Source organism: Pseudorca crassidens, chromosome 5 (assembly GCF_039906515.1).
Source record: "Pseudorca crassidens isolate mPseCra1 chromosome 5, mPseCra1.hap1, whole genome shotgun sequence".
NCBI classification, from domain to species: domain Eukaryota; kingdom Metazoa; phylum Chordata; class Mammalia; order Artiodactyla; family Delphinidae; genus Pseudorca; species Pseudorca crassidens.
The window spans coordinates 54,410,258-54,431,658 of NC_090300.1; the positions used below are offsets into that span (position 1 = coordinate 54,410,258).

The 21,401-nt window shown below is 40.4% G+C and overlaps 1 protein-coding gene across 7 annotated transcripts in view; it reads right to left on the reverse strand.

The window, feature by feature from the left end:
- The window catches only part of TNIK (TRAF2 and NCK interacting kinase), a 423,010-nt gene that overhangs the window by 145,761 nt on the left and 255,848 nt on the right, over positions 1 to 21,401 (reverse strand). For all 7 annotated transcript variants that reach the window (XM_067738026.1, XM_067738024.1, XM_067738023.1 and 4 more), the window contains exon 4: positions 11,430 to 11,555. In XM_067738026.1, coding sequence (XP_067594127.1) covers positions 11,430 to 11,555 — 126 coding nt within the window. The remainder of the gene's footprint in view (positions 1 to 11,429; positions 11,556 to 21,401) is intronic.

Genomic DNA, 21,401 nt, shown 5'->3' on the forward strand with positions numbered 1-21,401 from the left:
AACCCTCCTACATTGCTGGAGGGAATGTAAACTGAGACAAACTGTTTGATGGTTCCTCAATAAGTTAAAACATAGAAATACCACATGACCTAGCAATTCCACTTCTAGGTATATACCCCCCAAAATGGAAAACAGGTGTTCAGACAAAAACTTGCATATGAATGTTCAAAGCAGCACTGTTCACAATAGACAAAAGGTGGAATTAACCACTGTCCATCATCAGATGAATAAAATGTGGTATAGGCATATAACAGAGTATTATGAATGAAGTACTGACGCATGATACAACATTGGATGAAATCTTGATAACATTATGCTTACTGAAATAAGCCAGAGGAAAAATGCTAAATATTGTATGAATCCATTTATATGAAATATCCAGAAAAGGCAAATACACAGAGACAGAAAGCAGATTAGTGGTTTCCAGGCACTAAGTGGAGGGAAGAATGGGAGTTCCAGCTTAATGGGTACAGAGTTTCCTTTTGGGGTGATGAAAAAGTTCTAGAACTAGACAGAGGTGATGTTTGCACAACACTGTGTACTTAATCCCACTGAATTATACACCTTAAAATTATTAAAATGGTAAATTTCAAGCTGTGTGTATTTTACCCGAATTTTTTTTTTTTAAAGATGATGAGATTTGTTTCAAAATAATAGAAGGGAGGAAGTAGATGGCTGTGTAGATGGGGCAGGATTGACTACTGGTTTGATGACTGTTGGGGCTAGTTTTGGGCACATTATACTGTTCTGTCTACTTTTGTGTATTTTGGGGATTCTCTATAAATACAAAGTTAAAGAAAATCTCAGTTATGTAAATTGTGGTTTAACAGCAGCAGGATGGACCAAAGAAATATCTTTGGGTAGAAAGAAAAGAACATTTTCTCAGGTGCGCAAAACATGTTTGTGCCCCTTCTCCAAATCCTACCTTGAAAAACACAGTGACCAGACCTCCTACAAATGCATCCATTGCTCCTGTATCAGCTGGAGAAAATGTCCCACCATTGAGTTCTATTAGCCACATAACTATAATTCCCAAGGAAAGCAGTGGAAGCCCAGTGACTCCGGTCTTTCAAAATTAGATTGGACAAAATACTTTCAAATATTCAGTAGGAAACAATCCTGCTCTAGCCAGGCACTAATGTCAGTGGTTTCTATAATTTGCTTCTCCATTCAGCTCCAGCTGAAGGCTGCTAAGTTCTTTTCATCTCACTACGGAACAAAATGATTGTTAAATTATGTAATGGGATTTTTTTTTAAAGAAAAAGAAAGAAAGAAACCAGCCTTTGCTAGCAATCGGCTCCTGCAGCCTCACAGCAACACTGATAATTACTGCCACCACACAGCGGGGACACTCCCTCACCACAAGTAACCTCATCACATTAATAAACAGAAACAGGGCTCAACATGCCAAGCCCAGCAGTGATAAGTCAATAACTTCACATCTCACAGGCAAGAAATAATGCATCATTAATATTCTTTCTGAAAGAAAGTCCTCAAAGAGTTGACACTGGGGCAACAATGCTTGCTAACATTTACTGAGAAGTTACCATGTGCCAGACACTGGGCTGAGTGATTTGCACTTATTGTTTCATTAATTCTCCTTCTCCTCAATTCCCTTTTCTTTATTTATTTGGAAATGCAGGTTAGTTAGTTATGGTCTGCAGCCTTATCCATGGTATGTATACTCGTTAAGTAACTAGGGCAGGGTTGAAAGCATCATGCGTTCTCGAGTACTAACTGTATGAACTTGGGCATGTTCCCTAACTCCGCTGGGCTCAGCACCCCGCCACCATCACTATTAAAACAAAATAAAAGCATCAGCCTTATATATGTGATGTGAACACTGTGTTCTACAGAATGGAAAGCTTCTGGTAGCCAGAAATCTCAAACTCTATTACTTATCCATTCTTTGGTCTGTTTGCATTTATTAAAAAAAAAGTTTCCAGCTTGGAAGATAGCATTAATAGCTCCCCAAGGTCCACTTCACTTGGATGGTGAGGAAATGGCTGAAAGAGCACCTATAAAGGGCACGGTGCACATGTGTTTCTAAAACTTCTGTTAATGAAAGAGTACCAAGGACACATGTCTTTTTTTCAAGCTTGTATCACACAGCAAGGAGACACAGCAGTGCATCCTAAAACACTGGATCTTTTTATTTGGAGAGTTGGAAGAAGGTGTAAGAGGTTTAAAGAGAATCTTATATTTGAAATTCTCATTCAATATCACCTACACAACTGGGTCAGAAAATGAAAATACACATGCATGTCACTTGGGAAGAAAGGATGAAGGTTAAGTTAAAGTGAGGACAGAACTGTGCTCAGGCACGATGGGGGCTGGACCTGGGCTGGACCTGGAACCTTGTCAAGGTGGAAATATTTAAAAAGCAGCACAGTGTGTAGTGCAACCCAACTGTTAGGGAAAAGCTTGCCTGGATTGTTGAATGTGGGTAGTTATTTCTATCTAAATTAAAATGGTTAATTTTTAAAAACAAAGGCTTCTAACATATTTCACAATTTGCATGGTTGTTTATCACATACTTTTGTCTGATGAGAAGGATGTTTTCTCTTAGAGGTTGTGGGGTAAGGGGGTACTTATTATGCCCTCCTGTGCTTTCCCCCTCCTTCAGGACGGTATTTAAGAAAAGGGTCTTTGATTGGTAAACTGGAATTGACACATATACACTACTATGTATAAAAGAGATAACTAATGAGAACCTACTGTATAGCACAGGGAACTCTACTCAGTGCTCTGTGGTGACCTACATGGGAAGGAAATCCAAAAAAAGAGGGGATCTATGTTTATGTATACGTGATTCACTTTGCTGCACAAGAGAAACCAACACAACATTGTAAAGCAACTATACTCAAATAAAAATTAATAAAAGAAAAGAAAAGAAAAGAAAAGAGCCTTTGGCCTCAGCTGATCCCAGAAGGAGTCCCAGAAGCACTATGTGAGCCTTCCCTGAGGTCACCCCCTAACCGGGAGGGGCATGGGTTTGGAATCAGCAGATGCGGTCACTTCTAACTTGCTTTCTCCAACGCAAGTCACCTCTGAAAGAATTTAAAAAGGTTTATTCGCAGAGCCAGCCTAAGAGGCTTAGGATGATTTCTGGGGTCCCTATAGCATTCACTCACGTGCTAGTTAATTGGTTTTAAGTTCCTATAACAAGCAAGAAAGCTTTAAGGTATTTTAAAACTGCAGGACTAGCCTAGAATATCTTGACAAGAACATATTCCCCCCAAATGTCACTAGTCAGTCACCCACAGGAAAAATGACTACTAACAGATTCCTTCTCTTTTATAGTAAAAGGAGGGGTGGGAGACAGGGGTGAGGGAGAGGAGGGAGAGGGAGGATGAAGGTCGACCTAAGATGAAAGAAGTCTGCACCAAGCAATTGCAGGGGCAATCTAAGAAAAGGAGAGGAAAGATAAACTTCCAAGAATTCACAAGTCTGCAAAGGATCAGCCTATTGACCTTGAAGGTCCAGAAACATCAGCAAGGCACAAGATATTTTTATCATGTGTAGCTGGGAATAGCCAAAGATCCCATCTGCATGATTTATGAAGGTGTTAACAAAACCCAAACTCAGTACTTTGTTACAGAATGCTGCTTCATTTGCCAAAGGTAGTTTAAGTTGCACAATACAAAATGTGTGCATGGAAGTACAAAAATTGGTGGGTATACATTTATCATTTCAGTTAACTGATGCAAAGGTAAAGCAAAACTGTGGGGAATTTCAAATTTGGAAAAGCAACCTATACTGGCTTTTGCATTCATTTTTATTAATTTTTAAAAATTTTATTTATTTGTTTATTTTTATTTATTTATTTTTGGCTGCGTTAGGTCTTTGTTGCTGCACGCGGGCTTTCTCTAGTTGTGGTGAGCAGGGGCTACTCTTCCTTGCCGTGTGCGGGCTTCTCAATGCAGTGGCTTCTCTTGTTGCAGAGCACAGGCTCTCGGTGCACGGGTTTCAGTAGTTGTGGCACTTGGGCTCAGTAGTTGTGGCTCGTGGGCTCTAAAGTGCAGGCTCAGTATTTGTTGCACACGGGCTTAGTTGCTCCACGGCATGTGGGATCTTCCGAGACCAGGGATCGAACCCGTGTCCCCTGCATTGGTAGGCTGATTCTTAACCACTGCGCCACCAGGCAAGTCCCTTGCATTCATTTTTAAACTAGCATGTATTTGGGGAAACAAAAACTCCTTTGGCTTCTGAATTATATTCTTGGACTTGAAAACAGAATGCTTACAACCACAAATCCTAAGTCTTCCTAACATAAAAAGATGAGCCCCAAGGATGTGAAGTCTCAGGTTTTGTCAATAAAGTTTCTGGATATGAACAACTTTATATGTTGAGAATGACAATCACAGTTTGAATCTCCTAAGCCAGCTGGTATTCTTAGCAAGAAGCCTGCTCAAAGGACAACTAGAAATGCTCAGTAGTCGCCCATGTCTAAGGAGAGAGCCATCTTAGAGTCAGCATGACAGCAAAGAAAGAGAAGTTAGCTACGTCTTGGATTTGGTACCTGGTGCTCCAATTTCTCAGTATGCATGCAAGACCTTCTGGAGGGTATTTCCTGTTAGGGATAAATCACCACATGTCCACTTGAGTCATGGACTCAATCATAGAAACTAACCTTAAAGGCTAGTTTTAGAAGAATTTGGGGTGGGGATAGGGGAGCAAGTTTTCAGGAAAGTTAAAAATAGGAAAAGTAAAAGCAACACTGGCTTTAGAGGACTTAGGACTAAGAAACTTGGTAGATGAGAATTTTGAGTAGTGCAACACAAACAGGAATATTGACTTTGGCTCAAAATTAATCTAGAATAGGAACCAGAGAGTTGTAGAGACCATTAGCAGAGTAATTGTAAGCATATATAAAGTCTTCCTTTTGCTAAGGTGAAAAGCAGTTTAAGCACAGTTCAAATGAAATTCATTGGGATAAAAGAAGAAATCATTTTCACATTCTTGTCCTGTGACAAGAATTAATCACCCATTAATTCATAAAAATGATTCCATTAAAGCTGAACTCAAGCCCAGTTGCAAAGTAGTAAATCAGGTGTAGCTTTGGGGCAGCTACACATGCAATGGGGCAGCTCCAAGACTGGGAGACTGTTTACAATCCCTCCTCCTACTATTTCAGGCACGCTTCTATATTCACCAAATTCAGCCTTACAAATTTCTACTCACAAATAGTAAGAATCAATCACTTCTCCAGACAAGTGACCTAGGCTGTATATATGAAGGAAGAGACTTCTTTAGTAATAAAATTATAAAACACTAATTAACCCCCTCTGTCCTATGAAAGCCTCATTTCTGATGCATAGAACTAAGAAAAGAGTAAATTTCAATGAACTGTTCAGGAGACTCAGCTACAGGTGGTTGGGTTTTTAATGGTACTAACTGCAGCACTTTACATTTCAATCTTAAGACAACCAAAAATGTTAGTAGGCATGCTTTTTGCCAAACCAAGATGCTACAGCAATGTAAATCCAAACTATAAGAAACTTGGATTTCGGGGGCTGTGGCCAACATCACTGCAGATTCTAGAAAGGATCCCCCATTGGTGATTGAAAGACATCTTGGTTCATCCCAGGATCTCATTTCCAGATGACCTTACATGGGGCGTGGACAAGCAATGTCAGTGCATGAAGTGGAGCGTGCATGGAAGACAGCAGGCAGTGACGGGCCTCTTGTGCAATTGGAGTGGGCGCGTGCCCTCTAGGCAGCCGAGCTACTGCTCTAACATGCTGCTGATATTCAGGACTTCAGGCCCAAGAGTTCCAGATCATCTGATTTTTCAAAACCTTTCAAGGAATCCGGACTTTTGTGTGGAACTGCTGTACTTTTTTTTTTTTTTTTTTTTTGCGGTACGCGGGCCTCTCACTGTCGTGGCCTCTCCCGTTGCGGAGCACAGGCTCCGGACGCGCAGGCTCAGCGGCCATGGCTCACGGGCCCAGGCGCTCTGTGGCATGTGGGATCTTCCTAGACCGGGGCACGAACCCATGTCCCCTGCATCGGCAGGTGGACTCTCAACCACTGCGCCACCAGGGAAGCCCTGCTGTACTTTCTTCTAACGTTGGCATCATTAAAGCACCACCACCTTATGTGGGCCAAACTAAACCCATTTACCTGGGCAGCAATTAGTCTCGGCGTCGCCAGTTTGAAAACTCAGACCTTGTCCAAATTTATCATTTTTATGAGAAAGAAACCAATGACAGTGATGCTGCCTCTGCTCAAGGTGAGACTCCAGGTCTCTGGACTCCAGGCCAGGTCTCAGGCAGCTGCTAGCATGTTTCCCCTAAATGCACACAACATAATTTCTTAATGCTTAGCTCTACAAGTCTTCAAGGATACAGTCTAATAAATGGCTTATTGAGTCATCTCAGTATAATAATCTGCTATGTCACTTGACCAACCTACATTTTGGAAGCTAATCAGAAATGTTTTTCCTTTTATAAGGTAGTCTAGAGCCGTGATTGTTGAGGTGGTATCAAAAAAAGGTAGCAAAACGTGTGATTTCGCTTTCTAACTTTAGGAAATTAACCCATTTAATAGACAGGCCTTCTCACTCCCGGTGTCTGAATGGCGCAGCAAAGTGGAGAGCCTCTCTTTGCTGAGATGCAGCAGAATGAGATGGCCATGCTGTGTGTCAGGGTTCGCCTTGTTTCGGAGAGATCGGAATCTTTATTGAAAGAGCTCCCTTTTTTGATTTCCGGATCAGGCCCTGAGCAGTTGATAAGGGAGAATTACTTGGCCATTATCAGAAGTAGTTGTATTTCCACAAAGAGCTGGTACTAAACAACAGTTTATCTCTATGACAAGACTGATAGAATTCACACAGATTATAATTCAATCAGACACCTGAAACAGCACATATATTGGTTGGTGGCCTATGTGCAAACCTCTGTCCTCCAGCCACAGCAAAAGAAATACCTGGGAAATAGTTCCTGTCACCTGAAAACTGGGAATAAATGTTAGAGAGTGCTGCGCTTGGTTGCTACAGGCTCTGTCTCTACACAATCCATAATAATATTTTTATATAAATGTAATCCTAACAGAACGCCATTAGCCCAAAGAGTCAACTCTCTGTGACCTTTGCAACTATTTGCTAAAACACTCCCAAAAGGTTTAATGTGCTTTTCAAAGTATATTTCTTAGACTTAAGAAATACTGTCTTCCTAGCAGCTAGCATGTCTTGCTGTCCTCTTTGAAAGCTGGGGAAACTGACAAATGAAGATGAACGGTGAACTCAAAATAGATTTGTGTAAAGGCAAAGCTTCAGTCCTATTTGGAACACCAACCTCTGAAACTATTTTCCCAACTATTGGAACTATTTTTCACAACAAAAAGGAGAAGAATGTAGGGTTCAGGGGCTTGATTCTAGCATGAGGCACCTTGGGGTTAGCTAATACACTGGCTTCATCACTCACTAGTTGTGAATCCTTAAGCAAACTTCTTAACTGCTCTGAGGCTAATTTCCTCATCTGTAAAGTGGGGATAATGAGAATATCTAATTTGTAGAGGGACTGTGAAGACCTAATGAAATAATATGACAATGCAAACAAATACAGGACTTGGCACATGGTAGGTAGGTGCTAAATATTACTTGCCATTGTTATTAACACAGAATGGCCCAAATTTAGTGAGTCAGAGGTCTTGGAACAAGTACACACTAATATATTCTATAACCAAGTTCCCATCAATATTGTGATCTGGTGTTAATTTGCTAACTATTATGTTTCTGTTCTGCCTTTAATTTTCTAAGTTCCTCCTTAGTTTGCCATCAAATAGAAGAAGAACAACTAGAAAAAGAAATGATGCTCTTGTACCCATGAGGCATTTCATAGCTTTGTATTTTTATCCCCAGTGACATGAAGCTAATGGACCATTTCTAGTGGGGACAGTCAGAAGAGTCCTCTGCATGGGCACACATCTGACAAGAGGGATGCTCTCTGTCTACCAAGCAGAATGTGGGGCATAAAATTGCTGCATTCTGCCACCAGCATTTGACTGCAGGTGGGGAAAATGGAATGTGAAGGCAGAGTTCCTCCCCCCGTGGCACAGGTTTGGAAGTGATCACTACTTGTAGATGCCCCTTTGTGAACTTCAGGAAGGGGATCAGCTTGCTGAAACAGTCTCCTCATTGGCCTTCCTGCTCCCCCTCTGGCCCCCATCTGGTCTAGTCTCAACCCAGCAACCAGAGGGACCCCTTCACTCTATGGGTCAGATTCCATCCCTTCATCTTCAAAACCCTCCAGTGGCCCCCAGCTCACTCAGAGTAAAAGCTGACATCCTGCCAATGTCCTGTAAGGCCCTGCCTGATCTGGCCCCAGGTCTCATTCCCACATCTTCCAGTCACACTGGCCTCACTGTTATTCCCGGAAAACACTGGGCCTGGAATGCCCTTCCTCCAGGTATCTACAATGGGGCTTCCCCTGGCCACTGCAGCACCTACCCGCAATCCTCATTAGTCGTTCCCTGCTCTTCCAGGCATTTATCCTCCTCCAGCATGCTGAGTAGCTTTCTGACTTATTATGTTCATTGTTTGTGGTCTGTAGCAAGAATGTAAGCTGCATGCAGGTAGGGGCTTTTATCACTTTTGTTCACTGATATATCATAAGTGTCCGTAAGAGTGCCTTGCGTCTCGCAAGTGCTTGATATATATTTGTCGGATGGATGAATGAATGGATGAATAAATGAACACATACTCATGCAGGCTCCTAGCTCCCAGCAACCACAGCCATCTCCACGGGAAGAGCCACTGGCCAGGGTGCGAAATGGTGGGCAGTGACTTGTTTCCAGAGCATAAAAGCTCCTGTTTGTGCCATGCAGATGCAAACAGGCTTGCTTCTTTCTTCCAGTGCCAGTCTGAAAATGGACTGCAGATTTTGCTCATTAAAAAAAAAAAAAAATTAAAAAACCCCAAAACTTCCAGTGCCTTTTGCAGAACTTCAGGCCAAGCTAAACTGTCACATTTCAAGACATCTGCATTCTTGTCATGTGTCCATCCATTAATGAGCTCGGAGGCTCTGAGAAAGACAGTTAGCTTCACTGTAAAATAAATGACAACTAATTTTCTTTCCAGCTTAAGAAAATCTCAGCATTAGGAAAAAGGTGAAAAAAAGTCAAGCCCTGCTTGACCACTCCTCTCCTTCCTCAGCCAATGATTTGTAATATATATACCTAAATTTTAATAGTTCAGCCTAATAAGAAAACTATCCTGTCTGGCCCATCTCACAAAAGGAATGATATTAATAGTTATGTGTGACTCATCTGGAAATGGTTGTACTACCTCAAGTGATAAGCCAGAGGTGATTCCAAAGCTGTATTAATGCTTTCTTTTAATCTGGAGCCATAGCTCTGACCAAACCAGAAAATGCTTCTGCAGACAGTATCAAAATAGCTATCATTCTCCTCTTGTCATCTGCTGCAGCTTGAAGTAAGGCAGGGGTCATTGCTAAAATGTTAGATTCCTGGCAGTATAAAAGTCCTTTGGGAACACAGAGATATTTAAACTGGTGCCATCTCATCGTATTCTGCTGAACATGCAGGCCACAGGGAAACTGAACTCTCACAAGTATCTGTAGCAATTATTGGTTTGAACCAGTAATAGTAGTAGTAATAATCATAATCATAGCAACCAAGTTTGTACCAATAATATCACTTTCATTCATAAAACAACTATTTTGTCAGCATCACATGCCCAGCCCCTTCCTAGTGTTGAGGAAGACACTGAGATGCAAAAGACACATTCCTTGTCCTCAGAGCCTGTCTATATGAGGAGCAAAGATAGCCCAATGAGAAGCAATTAAGAAAGACATGAAAAAAGTTTCCAAAATTAAATTACTGAAATTACTACCCAGAAACAAATATCTTCAACATTATTGGCGTACATTATTCTAGACACCCCCGTCATGTTAATATATGTATATATATATATTTTTTTCCTTTTTCTTTCTTTTTTTGACACAAAAAAAGAAAATGTACTATATCTAATCATAGCCTCTAAAAAAGCTTTTAAAAATGCTTACTATAATCGTTCACGTTCATCCATTTGTAAACATAGATCTACATCATTTTAACTGGCTGAATATTGTCCCTTAATGGATTTACTTAAGTGATTCCCTATTAGTTAGCATCTACACATATTTTTATGTAGTTACCCAAATATTCATTTAGGATACATTCCTGTGTGTGAAAATACTGGGTCAAAAGTAAGGCATTTTCTTTGGGAGATTAAATATAGATATAGATACAGATATAGATATCTCTGTGTGTGTGTGTGTGTGTTCCAACTGTCCTTGTGTAAAGTTGTACCAACATTCATTTCAAGCAGGGGGCGTGAATGTCCATTCTGAGTATATCATTAAAAAAAACCTTTGCCAGTCTCCTGGGTAAGAAGTGGTATCTAATTCTTGTTTTCTTTTGCATTTATATTGTCAGTAAGATTACACTTTATTGGTAATTGATATTTATTACTTTGTTAATTGCTGCCTTGTCTTAACTCAATCTTTCTATTAATCATTTCACATATTTTCTTATTGATTTATAAAAACTTTTCATCTCTAAAGGCTACTAAATTCCTTCTCATCATATATTTCTTAAATTAGCTATTTGCATTTTTTACTTTGATTATTGCATTTTCTGTATTTTTTATATTGTAAAGAACTTACATTCAATATTAGATCCTGAATCTTTAATGACGGACATCAAAAAAGTCTTTAAAATATACCTGAATTCAATACCAGCTTTCTCTAAAATATACCTGAATACAACTATAACCATAGATCTACACACATTTTTAAACATATTCAAATATTTTTTGAACTTTCATTTTTCACAGTAAAATCTTTTAAAAATTGTTATTAGTTTTTCATGTTTCCTTTTGTCCTTTATTTTATATTCATTATTTTATCTTTTACAGCAAAACTGTCTATGGACAATGAGTTTTGTGGCGAAACTGCTTGTGGCGAAACTGCGTGCAGCAAAGATGTTTAAGCCAAGATACAGGACATGAGTTTACTTCTCTGTAAACCTTAGTTTTGTCATACAAAAAAATGAAGCTAATAATAATGTCTACCTCAAAGAGCTGGAATAAATGATGAGATTCATTAAAAGCAAACAGCATGGTACCTAAAGTATAATAAAAACTCAATAAAGGTAGTCATTAGTGGGAAAAAAAACAGAGAACCTAACAACTAGCTTTAGGGACGGTCCACATTAAGGGATAGGAGATAGAGAGTTATTCAAGGAAATGGGAGAAAACGTCGAAAACACAATTTATGGATATCATGGAGTAAAGGATTTCAAAGAACAACTGAACCTAGTAATGAGGATAGAGAAATGCATTTCAGTAATGAGGATAGAGAAATGCATATTCAGTCCTGGGTGTTTTCTATGTAAGAAAAGCAAATTTGGGCAGCACTACATACCCAAAGTTGGTCATCCATGCCTGGTGGGTTCTTTTTGATAAAAGCACCATAGTATGTAGCAATATTCCGGTGATGAGAATATTTCTTCAACATGTTAATTTCTTGTTTGATTTCTTCCTCTTCATCCTATTTTAGAACAATAAATATTGTCATGAAAATCCAGTGTCTTTAGTAGGATTCTGTTTTTCATCACCATCTATATCAACTATGCAATAATTTCTTTCTTAAGTTTTTTCTTCTGTGGTAACAAACAAGCATAATTACCATATAACTTGACTTTCTTCCTTGACTACAAAGAAAAAATTTACAAGATAACACATTGGCAGTCCAAGGGGGTCTTCTGTTTGTACAGCAAACCAATATAGCAGGCAACCTGCTAGGAAAAAAAAAAATTCCTCATCCTTTCACCTGGAAGAGATTCAGGTAGACAAGCTATTAAGATAAAACTCACTCTAGGCCTCTGGGTACTATGTCCATCAAGTACCTATCACTGATCATACCTGGTATAGGGAAGATTAAGAAAAGTGAAAAGAAAAAAAATACAGCCTCTTCGATTTAAAATTTGTTAGGTTCATTTTCTTTGAAGTCACCTTTTATTGAAGTCCCTGATGGAAGATGATGAAAGTCAGATGGGAAAGGGAGCAGGGGTAAGTTCCCTCCATCTGAGGATGTTCACAAAGCAGGAGTACCCATCTCACCTTCAGGAAAGTACACATGAAAAGAAAGGGGACAGGTGGTAGTGCCACGAATGTGAAAAGAAAGAACCCTCCTACAGAGTAAGTTTCCTAATTCAGATTTCACTCATTCCCAGTTTCAATTTGGAGTCCACTAACTTGGGCCTGTTTAAGAGAACCTGATATCACTGGTGAAGAGTGTGTGTGTCCTCCCATAATTTTTTTTAAGAATATTTATGTATTTATTTGGCTGCGCCGGGCCTTAGTTGCAGCACGCAGGATCTAGTTCCCTGATTAGGGATTGAACCCAGGTGCCCTGCACTGGGAGTGTGGAGTCTTAACCACTGGACCACCAGGGAAGTCCCTCATAATTTTACTTTGAAATGTACACATCAATTGGACTTTTACATAGTATTTTATTCTTGAGGTTGGTGGAAAAAGTTTCTAGCCCAGGAAAACTGTTTTAGATGCAGCAGTAAGAATCTCTGCGTGTAAGATGTTACACGGCCATTACCTGAAAGACCATTCATGGCGTGTCCCTGTCTGTACCCTCACCTCCTCCAGCTACTTGGTCTCTACGTTGCTGGGCCCTTCTGTGGGCTCCCATGAGTGTCTTCTTTCCCCTTCCTCTTCTTCACATAATTTCTACTCATCCTTCCTGACTGAGTTTAATGGACACTCTTGAGGGATGTTTTCCCTAATTCTCTCGGGTAATGTCAAGTCTCCCCACTATATCCTGTCCACTCCCAAACCTGCACACACATCTGTTGGTACTAGAACAGAGGTATGGGTCATACTGTGTCATAATTGCCCTTTTACTTGACTCCCTTCTCCATGGCTTGTAAGCTCTCTTCTGCCTTCAGATCTCAGTTCCAGGATCCCTTCCCCAGCAAAGTTCTCTGATCTGCCTGCCTGTGGTTCTAGCCCCAGGGATCTTCACGTGTCTCTTCCTTTGCAGCGCCTACCAGAACGGCAATCCACGCTTATCTATCTAAACATTTGATTGAAGCCTCTCTTCCCTGTCAATCCATAAAAACTATCAACACAGGGATCCTGCCTGCTTTTGCTCTTTATAAATAACATCCTAGCATCAAGCAAACTGCCTGTGAATAAATATGAATAAAAGAATGAATACCTAATAAAGTTCCAACCACTTACAGCAGCATTCCTTACAGCTTGAAAGGAACTGGTAAAAATCAGAGGAGGAGAGTGGTGAGACGCTGACATTTACTGACCACCCAAAAATAAGTTTTAGTAAAAAGCAATGGAGGTTTGCAAACCTAGGAGAACGCAGTATGTTACATATGACGTGGCTTAACTAAGTCAAAGACTAGGTAGTCTCAAAATAGAATGTATGCTTGGGATGCTGAGCTAAGAAGCAGCACGTGGCCTTAACAAAGGAGGGGAGGAGAGGAGTGAGGGGCTGGGATGGGGGCAGGGGATGGCACATGCTGACCAAAGAAATCTTCCCTGCGGCTACCAGAAACTGCCTAGGCCTTCACTGCAAGCCCAAGGAGAGACTGACCTTCACAGCCCTTCAACTTGTTGCAGGGTCCTGCAGCAGGCCTCCAAAATGTCTGACGATTGTGCATGTTAGCTATTTTAAACCCACCACGCGGGGCCTGATAATCGTGGATGAATATAGGATGTGAGCAGATGTACTTTAGGGAAGTCTAGATAAAAGGGGAGAAAACAAACCTGAGGGTTTCTGGGGCAGTCTGGCATCTGCTTTCGATTAAAGAGGCAAGCACATGAGACAGTAAAACACCCGTCATTTTCCAGCGGCCGCCGGACAGACTCAGCTTGGGTCATTCTTAGTGAGAAGCGGGGCTGGTTCTACAAGTATTTGCTGCCTGCCTCAGGTTCCCAACGGGATGGTGGCTGATGCCAGGAGAAAGAGAGGAGGAAAAAGTGCCTAAAAAAGCTCACCATATCATTAAGGAAACAAGAACTTATGAAACAGTTAAATAACAGTGTGATTCAGTATATAATTAAATCCAAAACAAACAGTACTGGAGACCAGAATGAAGTCAGCATGTTCTCCATGGCTTTGCAAAGGTAAACTGAGGCAACGTGGTAATGAAGAAAGCATATGCTTTAAGTCAGGAAAATGAGGGGTGGCAGGTGGGGTGCACGTTCAGCTTGAGCTCCACTCCTTTCTGGCCGCATGATCTCAGGAAAGCAGCCTACCTTTTGGAGCCTAATTTTTCTCATCTATAAGGAGATACAGATTTTATAATAGTATCCATATTATTCTATGTCCCAATCTTCTGTGAAAATTAAATGAAGTATGTGAAAGTTATAAAATATAATACAAAATAAACATTATTATTAATCTTCTCAACCAATAAATAAATAACAAAGGTAGGAGAGGGCAGGAATGTAAGTAACTTGAGTTTTAGGTTTAAATTGTTTAAATTCCAAACACAGTTATGGAACCACTGTGGATCATGGTTACGTAGCTCTAATATATAACCTTGATCTTGATCTTGATCTTATATGGCCTTGTAAGTGAGCGTGAAATTTATCAGGCCTTCAGGGCTACTGTTCATCCAGATTTCAAGACTAGTGCAAGGATGGCCTTAAGTTACTCAGTGAAACTGAAAGGGAGGCACTTATTATGACCATGAGAACACATTTAACCCCTTCATAAGCAGTCCAACCTCTTACAATACGGCTCATTGAAGGAGATGGGTTACGATGCTTTCAAAAGGACAAAACAACAACTGAGGCTAGAATTAGATTACAAAGTTATAAGAAGCTTATCTTCTGTTTTGTAAATGGATTATTCTTATGTCTTGAGAATTGAGCACAGGGATCAAGCTCACTGGGAAACTAATGACCACTGGGTCATAGTGAAAAACAAAGTAATGGTACCAAATTGTCACAAATGTTAAAGGGGAGTAATTTTAATAAGCTAAGTCCAGTACTCTAGGAAGAACCATGATCTCAATCAGAAGACTTCAAAATCTTGTCCAAGCTGACTTAGTATGTCAAGTCAGGCACGGCCATTTTAACTCTCCGAATGCCAGTTATTTTCACCTGTAAATGGGAAAAAGGATACCTATCAAAGTCACCTCCTAAGGCTTAGAAATGATTAAGTGCTTAGGTAAGCACAGCTTTATTATCAACAGAAAGAAGACTGTCTTTTCTCAAGATGACGAGAATCTATTTATTGCTTACTATTTGTGGTAGACTAAAAGGAAAAACGGGCCGATATGTGGCAGCCTCCCACCTGAAGAGGTGGAGTTCATTTCCTCTGCTTGTCTCTGGGCTTGGCCATATGATCTGCTTTGGCCAACGGGACATTAGGAAATGCGACGCAGCAGAGACTTGAAAAGTATTTACGTGTAGGGATGGACTTCTCTTACTGCTTGCAGAGAACACTTTTATGTGAAAAACGAGAACCAGCCTCCTGGAAGATGATAAAACAGGTGAAGAGACAGTGCTTTTCAAATGCAAGGAAACGGATGATCCCAGACAATGCTTTCAAGCCACCGGCTGCCTCTGATGACTATACGATGATCACAATCGTGGTCATAAAATATAGCCAAAGCCAACCTTACGTAACGTTTTGTCCCAGAGGTTGTATGTGTATCATCTCATTTAATATTCAAAACAGCTCTATGAAGTACATGTTTTTAACGATCCCATTGAACAAATAAGGAAAATGAGTTTCAGAGAGTTCATTCCTATTTTAAATGTTACAGCTAAGATCCAAAGCAAGATTCGTCTGACTTCAAAGCCAGTCCTCTTAATTCTAAACTGAAAACTCCTAGACAGAAGAAAGGCAATCACCTTTGGTGATAAAACCAAAGCTTCTAAATCATGAAAGAAGAGTTTAGGAGCACCTTAAGCCAGGGCTGAAGAGAAACCTGCCTTTGGTCCTCCAATTAAAGGAGCTTGTTAGCAGACACTAATATTTGCTTATGAATGATTCCAGGGGATAAAGGAGGGATTTTAAGTTGCATATTTATTACACAGGGGAATATACTTTAAGCACCTACAATATAGTAGGATTCAAAAACGGCATTAACGAGACACTTCCTATTAGTGTGCTCTATAACAAAGGGTTTTGCCCAACGTTCAGCTCTCAACCCATGGAAGAGGAATAAACCTGTGTAATTCTTACAACAAGCCAAGGGACTGGTCAGTTTGAACTCTCAAGGAAGTATGAGGTGTAGAGACTCATAAATGTGACTACACCCTGAGGTTCGGACACTGGCTAGAACCACTTCTGTTCCTGCTCACCTGTCCTGCTCTCCACAGTGGTTGCTGGCGTTAGGCAGGTTTTTGTGTTAACATGTCTACCATTTTCACCTTTGTCGCTGACTGAATGTGATAAAAAAATTGAAGACGAGTTATTGTTAAAGAATCATAGACGATTAGAATTTGTAGGGATTACTAACATCTTCTAAAATGTGATTTAAAAAAGAAACTTAATAATTTGTAGCACTAAAATCCCTTTCTCCAACAGAAATTTTATTCAGGATGCCAATATACAGCCTCAATAAAAACTAGACTTTTAAAATCAGTAAACATTTATTTTTATAAATTAAACTATTATATGTAGTACACACAGCTATATTTAAAATGGATAACCAACAAGGACCTACTGTAGGGCACAGGGAACTCTACTCAATATTATGTAACAACCTAAACGGGAAAAGAATTTGAAAAAAGAATAGACACTTGTATATTTATAACTGTATCATTTTGCTGTTCACTCAAAACTAACACAACATTGTTTATCAACTATACTCCAATATAAAATAAATAGTTTAAAAAAAAGAAACAGGGCTGCCCTGGTGGCGCAGTGGTTGGGAGTCCGCCCGCCGATGCAGGGGATGCGGGTTCGCGACCCGGTCTGGGAAGATCCCACATGACGCGGAGCGGCTGGGCCCGTGAGCCATGGCCGCTGAGCCTGTGTGTCCAGAGCCCGTGCTCCGCAACGGGAGAGGCCACAACAGTGAGAGGCCCGTGTACCGCAAAAAAAATAAAGAAACAAAGGATGACTACACTCTTAAAAAAATTAAACTATGTAATATTTAGATATAAAGTTAATCAATGACAACAAAGGGGCTATTTTAGTGAAGACAAATTTAGAATTTTTGAAAGAAAAAGTCACATATCAGCTTCAATATCTTATGAATTTTCTGTTTTGTTTTGGTTCCAAAGGATAGAGGAAATCTACATTTCCTCAGATAGGTAATTGTAAGTGGTAATAATTACTCTTAAAAAGCATGCCTTAAAATTTCAGTGGAAAATTCATACTGAATGACATTCTGCACATGAATGGAGTAACCCAGATTACAAATTGAAAAGTTGCTGTTTTCTTTTATTTTTAATTAATTAATTTTTTTTCACATCTCTATTGGAGTATAATTGCTTTACAATGGTGTGTTAGTTTCTGCTTTACAACAAAATGAATCAGTCATATATATACATATGTTCCCATATCTCTTGCATCTCCCTCCCTCCCACCCTCCCTATCCCACCCCTCCAGGCGATCACAAAGCACCAAGCTGATCTCCCTGTGCTATGCGGCTGCTTCCCACTAGCCATCTACCTTACGTTTGGTAGTGTATATATGTCCATGCCTCTCTCTCACTTTGTCACAGCTTTAATTTACTTTATTGAAGTACAGTTGACTGTAATGTTGTGTTAATTTCTGCTGTACAGCAAAGTGATTCAGTTATACCTATGTGTACATATTCTTTTCCATTATGGTTTATCACTGGATATTGAATAGAGTTCCCTGTGCTATACAGTAGGACCTTGTTGTTTATCCTTCCTATATATAATAGTTTGCATCTGCTAATCCCAAACTCCCAGTCCATCCCTCCCCCACCCTCACTCCCCCTTGAGAAGTTGCAATTTTCTAGTGTGTTCAAAGTTGGTATATAACATTGAGTTTGAGGGTTTTTTAAAAAAATCAGTTTATTAAATATTAAAATATATGAAACATTAAATGAGATTTAAGCATGTATGGATCCTCTAAAATTATCTCAAGGTGGGTAAGCACCTGCAAACTATATATTTACAGATCTAAGGAAGCAGGTCTAGCATGATTCAACGAGTTGCCCAAGCTCGTATTTCTTCATTGCAGCACTGATAGAACTTGGGTCTTTGCCACAGCATACTGCAAGCAGCACTTGGATTTGTTGTGTATGTTAACCCTAAACTAAATGGATTCATTCAATAAATATTTATCTGCTACTCTATCCCAGGCACAATGCTAAATAATAATAATAATAAAATACAGTCGTCTCTCAGTATCCATAGGGGATTGGTTCCAGGATCCTCCATGGATACCAAAATCCACAGATGTTTAAGTCCCTTATGTAAAGTAGCAGAGCACAGCCGGCCTGCCATATCCGTGGGTTACACATCCTCAGATTCAACTAACACTGCGAATACAGAGGGCCGAGTGTAATACAACAATGGACATAAAACATTCAAGCTCTTCCACAATGAAACTTACTATAGTCTCGTGGGGAACACAAATGGAAATCAAAGACTGATACAGATACATGCAAAATTACTAGCTTGAGAGGTATGGGTAGCTGATGTAATTAGGGGCATGAGGGGAGAGAGCTGATAAATCCAAGTGTGAGCTGAATTTTAAAAGCCATGCGGGAGGTTACCCAGTTAGGGGAAAGAAAAAGTATAATGTGATGTGACTGAGGAGGGACTGGTTTCCTGGCAGAGAAACAGCGATTACCAAGGCCCTGTAGCTGGACAGGGTAGGGCATATTGTCTCCTATGGGAATCGTTGGTGCCATGGAGAGAAAATGAAAAATGTCTACAAGAGATGTCGTAATAGTAACAATGTGCACTAAACACTGTGTTCTACATATTGCTCTCAAATGCTTTATTCTATTATTTATTTATTTATGGCTGTGTTGGGTCTTCATTGATGCCGGCGGGCTTTTCTCTAGTCGCAGCGAGCGGGGGCTACTCTTTGTTGCGGTGCGCGGGCTTCTCATTGCGGTGGCTTCTCTTGTTGCAAAGCTCGGGCTCTAGGCGCACGGGCTTCCGTAGCTGTGGTGTGCAGGCTTAGTAGCTGTGCCTTGAGGGCTCTAGAGGCGCAGGCTCAGTAACTGTGGAGTACAGGCTTAGTTGCTCCGCAGCATGTGGGATATTCCCGGACCAGGGGTGGAACCCAAGTCCCCTGCATTGGCAGGAGAATTCTGAACCACTGCGCCACCAGGGAAGTCCCTCAAATGCTTTATAAATAACTATATTTCCTTCTCACACTAAACGTATGAGAGAAGTAATATTACCCATATTTATACATGTGGAATAAGGGGAGGTTAAGCAACATGCCCGGGGTAAGAGAAACAGGAAGTGTCAAAAGTAGGGTAAACCCAGATGAGTGACAGTTTGCAGTGCTCTTCTTTACCACTAGGCTAACCTGCTCTCTCTTTAGTAGGAAGTAGTATCCGTTAGAGAAGCAGACAACACGAGGGTGACATGCATCCTTCCACACCCAAGCCTGCATTGATGTGTGACTCCCAAGATGACTATGAATTTTAAAAATAGGTTTTAACCCTAGGAATGTTGTCATTCATTTAAAATCTATGATAAATGAGACAGCTTTTGCAGCAACATGGACGGACCTAGAGATTATCATGCTAAGTGAAGTCAGAAAGAGAAAGACAAATATTGCTTATATGTGGAATCTAAAATATGATACAAATGAACCTATCTAAGAAACAGAGACAATCACAGACATAGAGAACAGACCTGTGGTTGCTAGGGTTGGGGGGCATGGGGGAGGGTTGGGAGTGTGGGGAGTCTGGAATTAGCAGATGCAAACTATTATATAGAGGATGGATAAAAAACAAGGTCCTACGTGTCCTACTTGCACAAGGAACTGTATTCAATATCCTGTGATAAACCAAAATGGAAAAGAACATGAAAAAATATATAATATGTATATATATATATATATATATATAAAACTGAATCACTTTCCAGAACAACAGAAATTAACACAATATTTTAAATCAACTGTACTTCAATAAAATTAAAATAAATAAATAAATGAGATGGCTTACATCCTCAAGGATCCTCCACCTACAATTCAGGTAACAGCCCACAGGAATCGGAATGGGTCTTCTTTTCTGACGGTATTAACAGTGTAAATGATAATGTCTTCCCTTTTTTCTTTGGTTACCGGAAAAAAATAACTATCAAATTCCCTGTGCCTTGTAATTTGGATCTGTTTTTTCTTCACCTGGCTTTCTAGTCGTTATATTTTCTCTGGTCTCTTGTTTTTATAAATATAATATCATTTTGTATAGTATCTACTATGTGCCAGGTCCTAGGTCAGCAGGCTCTGCAGGAGGTACCAAGATGGATAATGCACAGTTCCTGTTCTGGGCTCATTAAAGTCCGCAGGCTTTAAACGAGAAAGAGAGGACTCTTCATAAAAGGAAAACTAAAGGTGAGCTTCCCGTCATTCAGAAAGCCAATGTGTTGATGAGGAGGTCAAGCCTCAAAAGAACTCAACAAGAGGGAACCAAGTAAAGTCAAAAGAGGGACCTAAATGTGAGATGGGAAAGATGTGCTGGCAGGCAAAGGGGAGCACGGATCTACGAAAGGAGACCCCCACTGTCCACGGTTGAGGAACTTGGTAACAAATCTGGATTTGAATGGCCTGCTTAATGATTCCAGGCACCCCAACCTCTGTGGGCCAATCTCCTTACCTTCATGCATCTCAATTCCACTAGGGGGATAAAAGAACAAATTGTAGTTTTGATCAAATACTTTGAGGTACACAAATGAAAGGCACTACTAAAAACAAACCATCACAATGGAAAAACACTTCTAACAACGAGTGCACCTAAGTGTTCACCTTCATCAGTGTGGGGTATAGACAGGAGTCTCCAGGTCCATTTTTTGCTCTTAAGCAATCTCTGGAGCATGCACGCATACACATACTACAAGGCCACCCATTCATCATGCATGCACACGTGCAGAGACCCAGATACGCATAAGCCACCGAAAGGGGCGTAATCAGTACGTGAGGAGAAATGCTGAAGTGTGCATGGAGTAAGCAGCTCAGCGTGTCCATTTTTAGAACTTAGAAGCTTTCCAAGTTCTACGTGCTGTACAACACACAGAATTGAGACACTGGAAATAGCCCCAAAGGTGGAGGGTATTATGGAGACAAAAAAAAAATCTGTTTATCTTTTCTCTGTTAAAAGTTCTCAGGGCTTCCCTGGTGGCGCAGTGGTTGAGAGTCCGCCTGCCGATGCAGGGGACGCGGGTTCGTGCCCTGGTCCAGGAA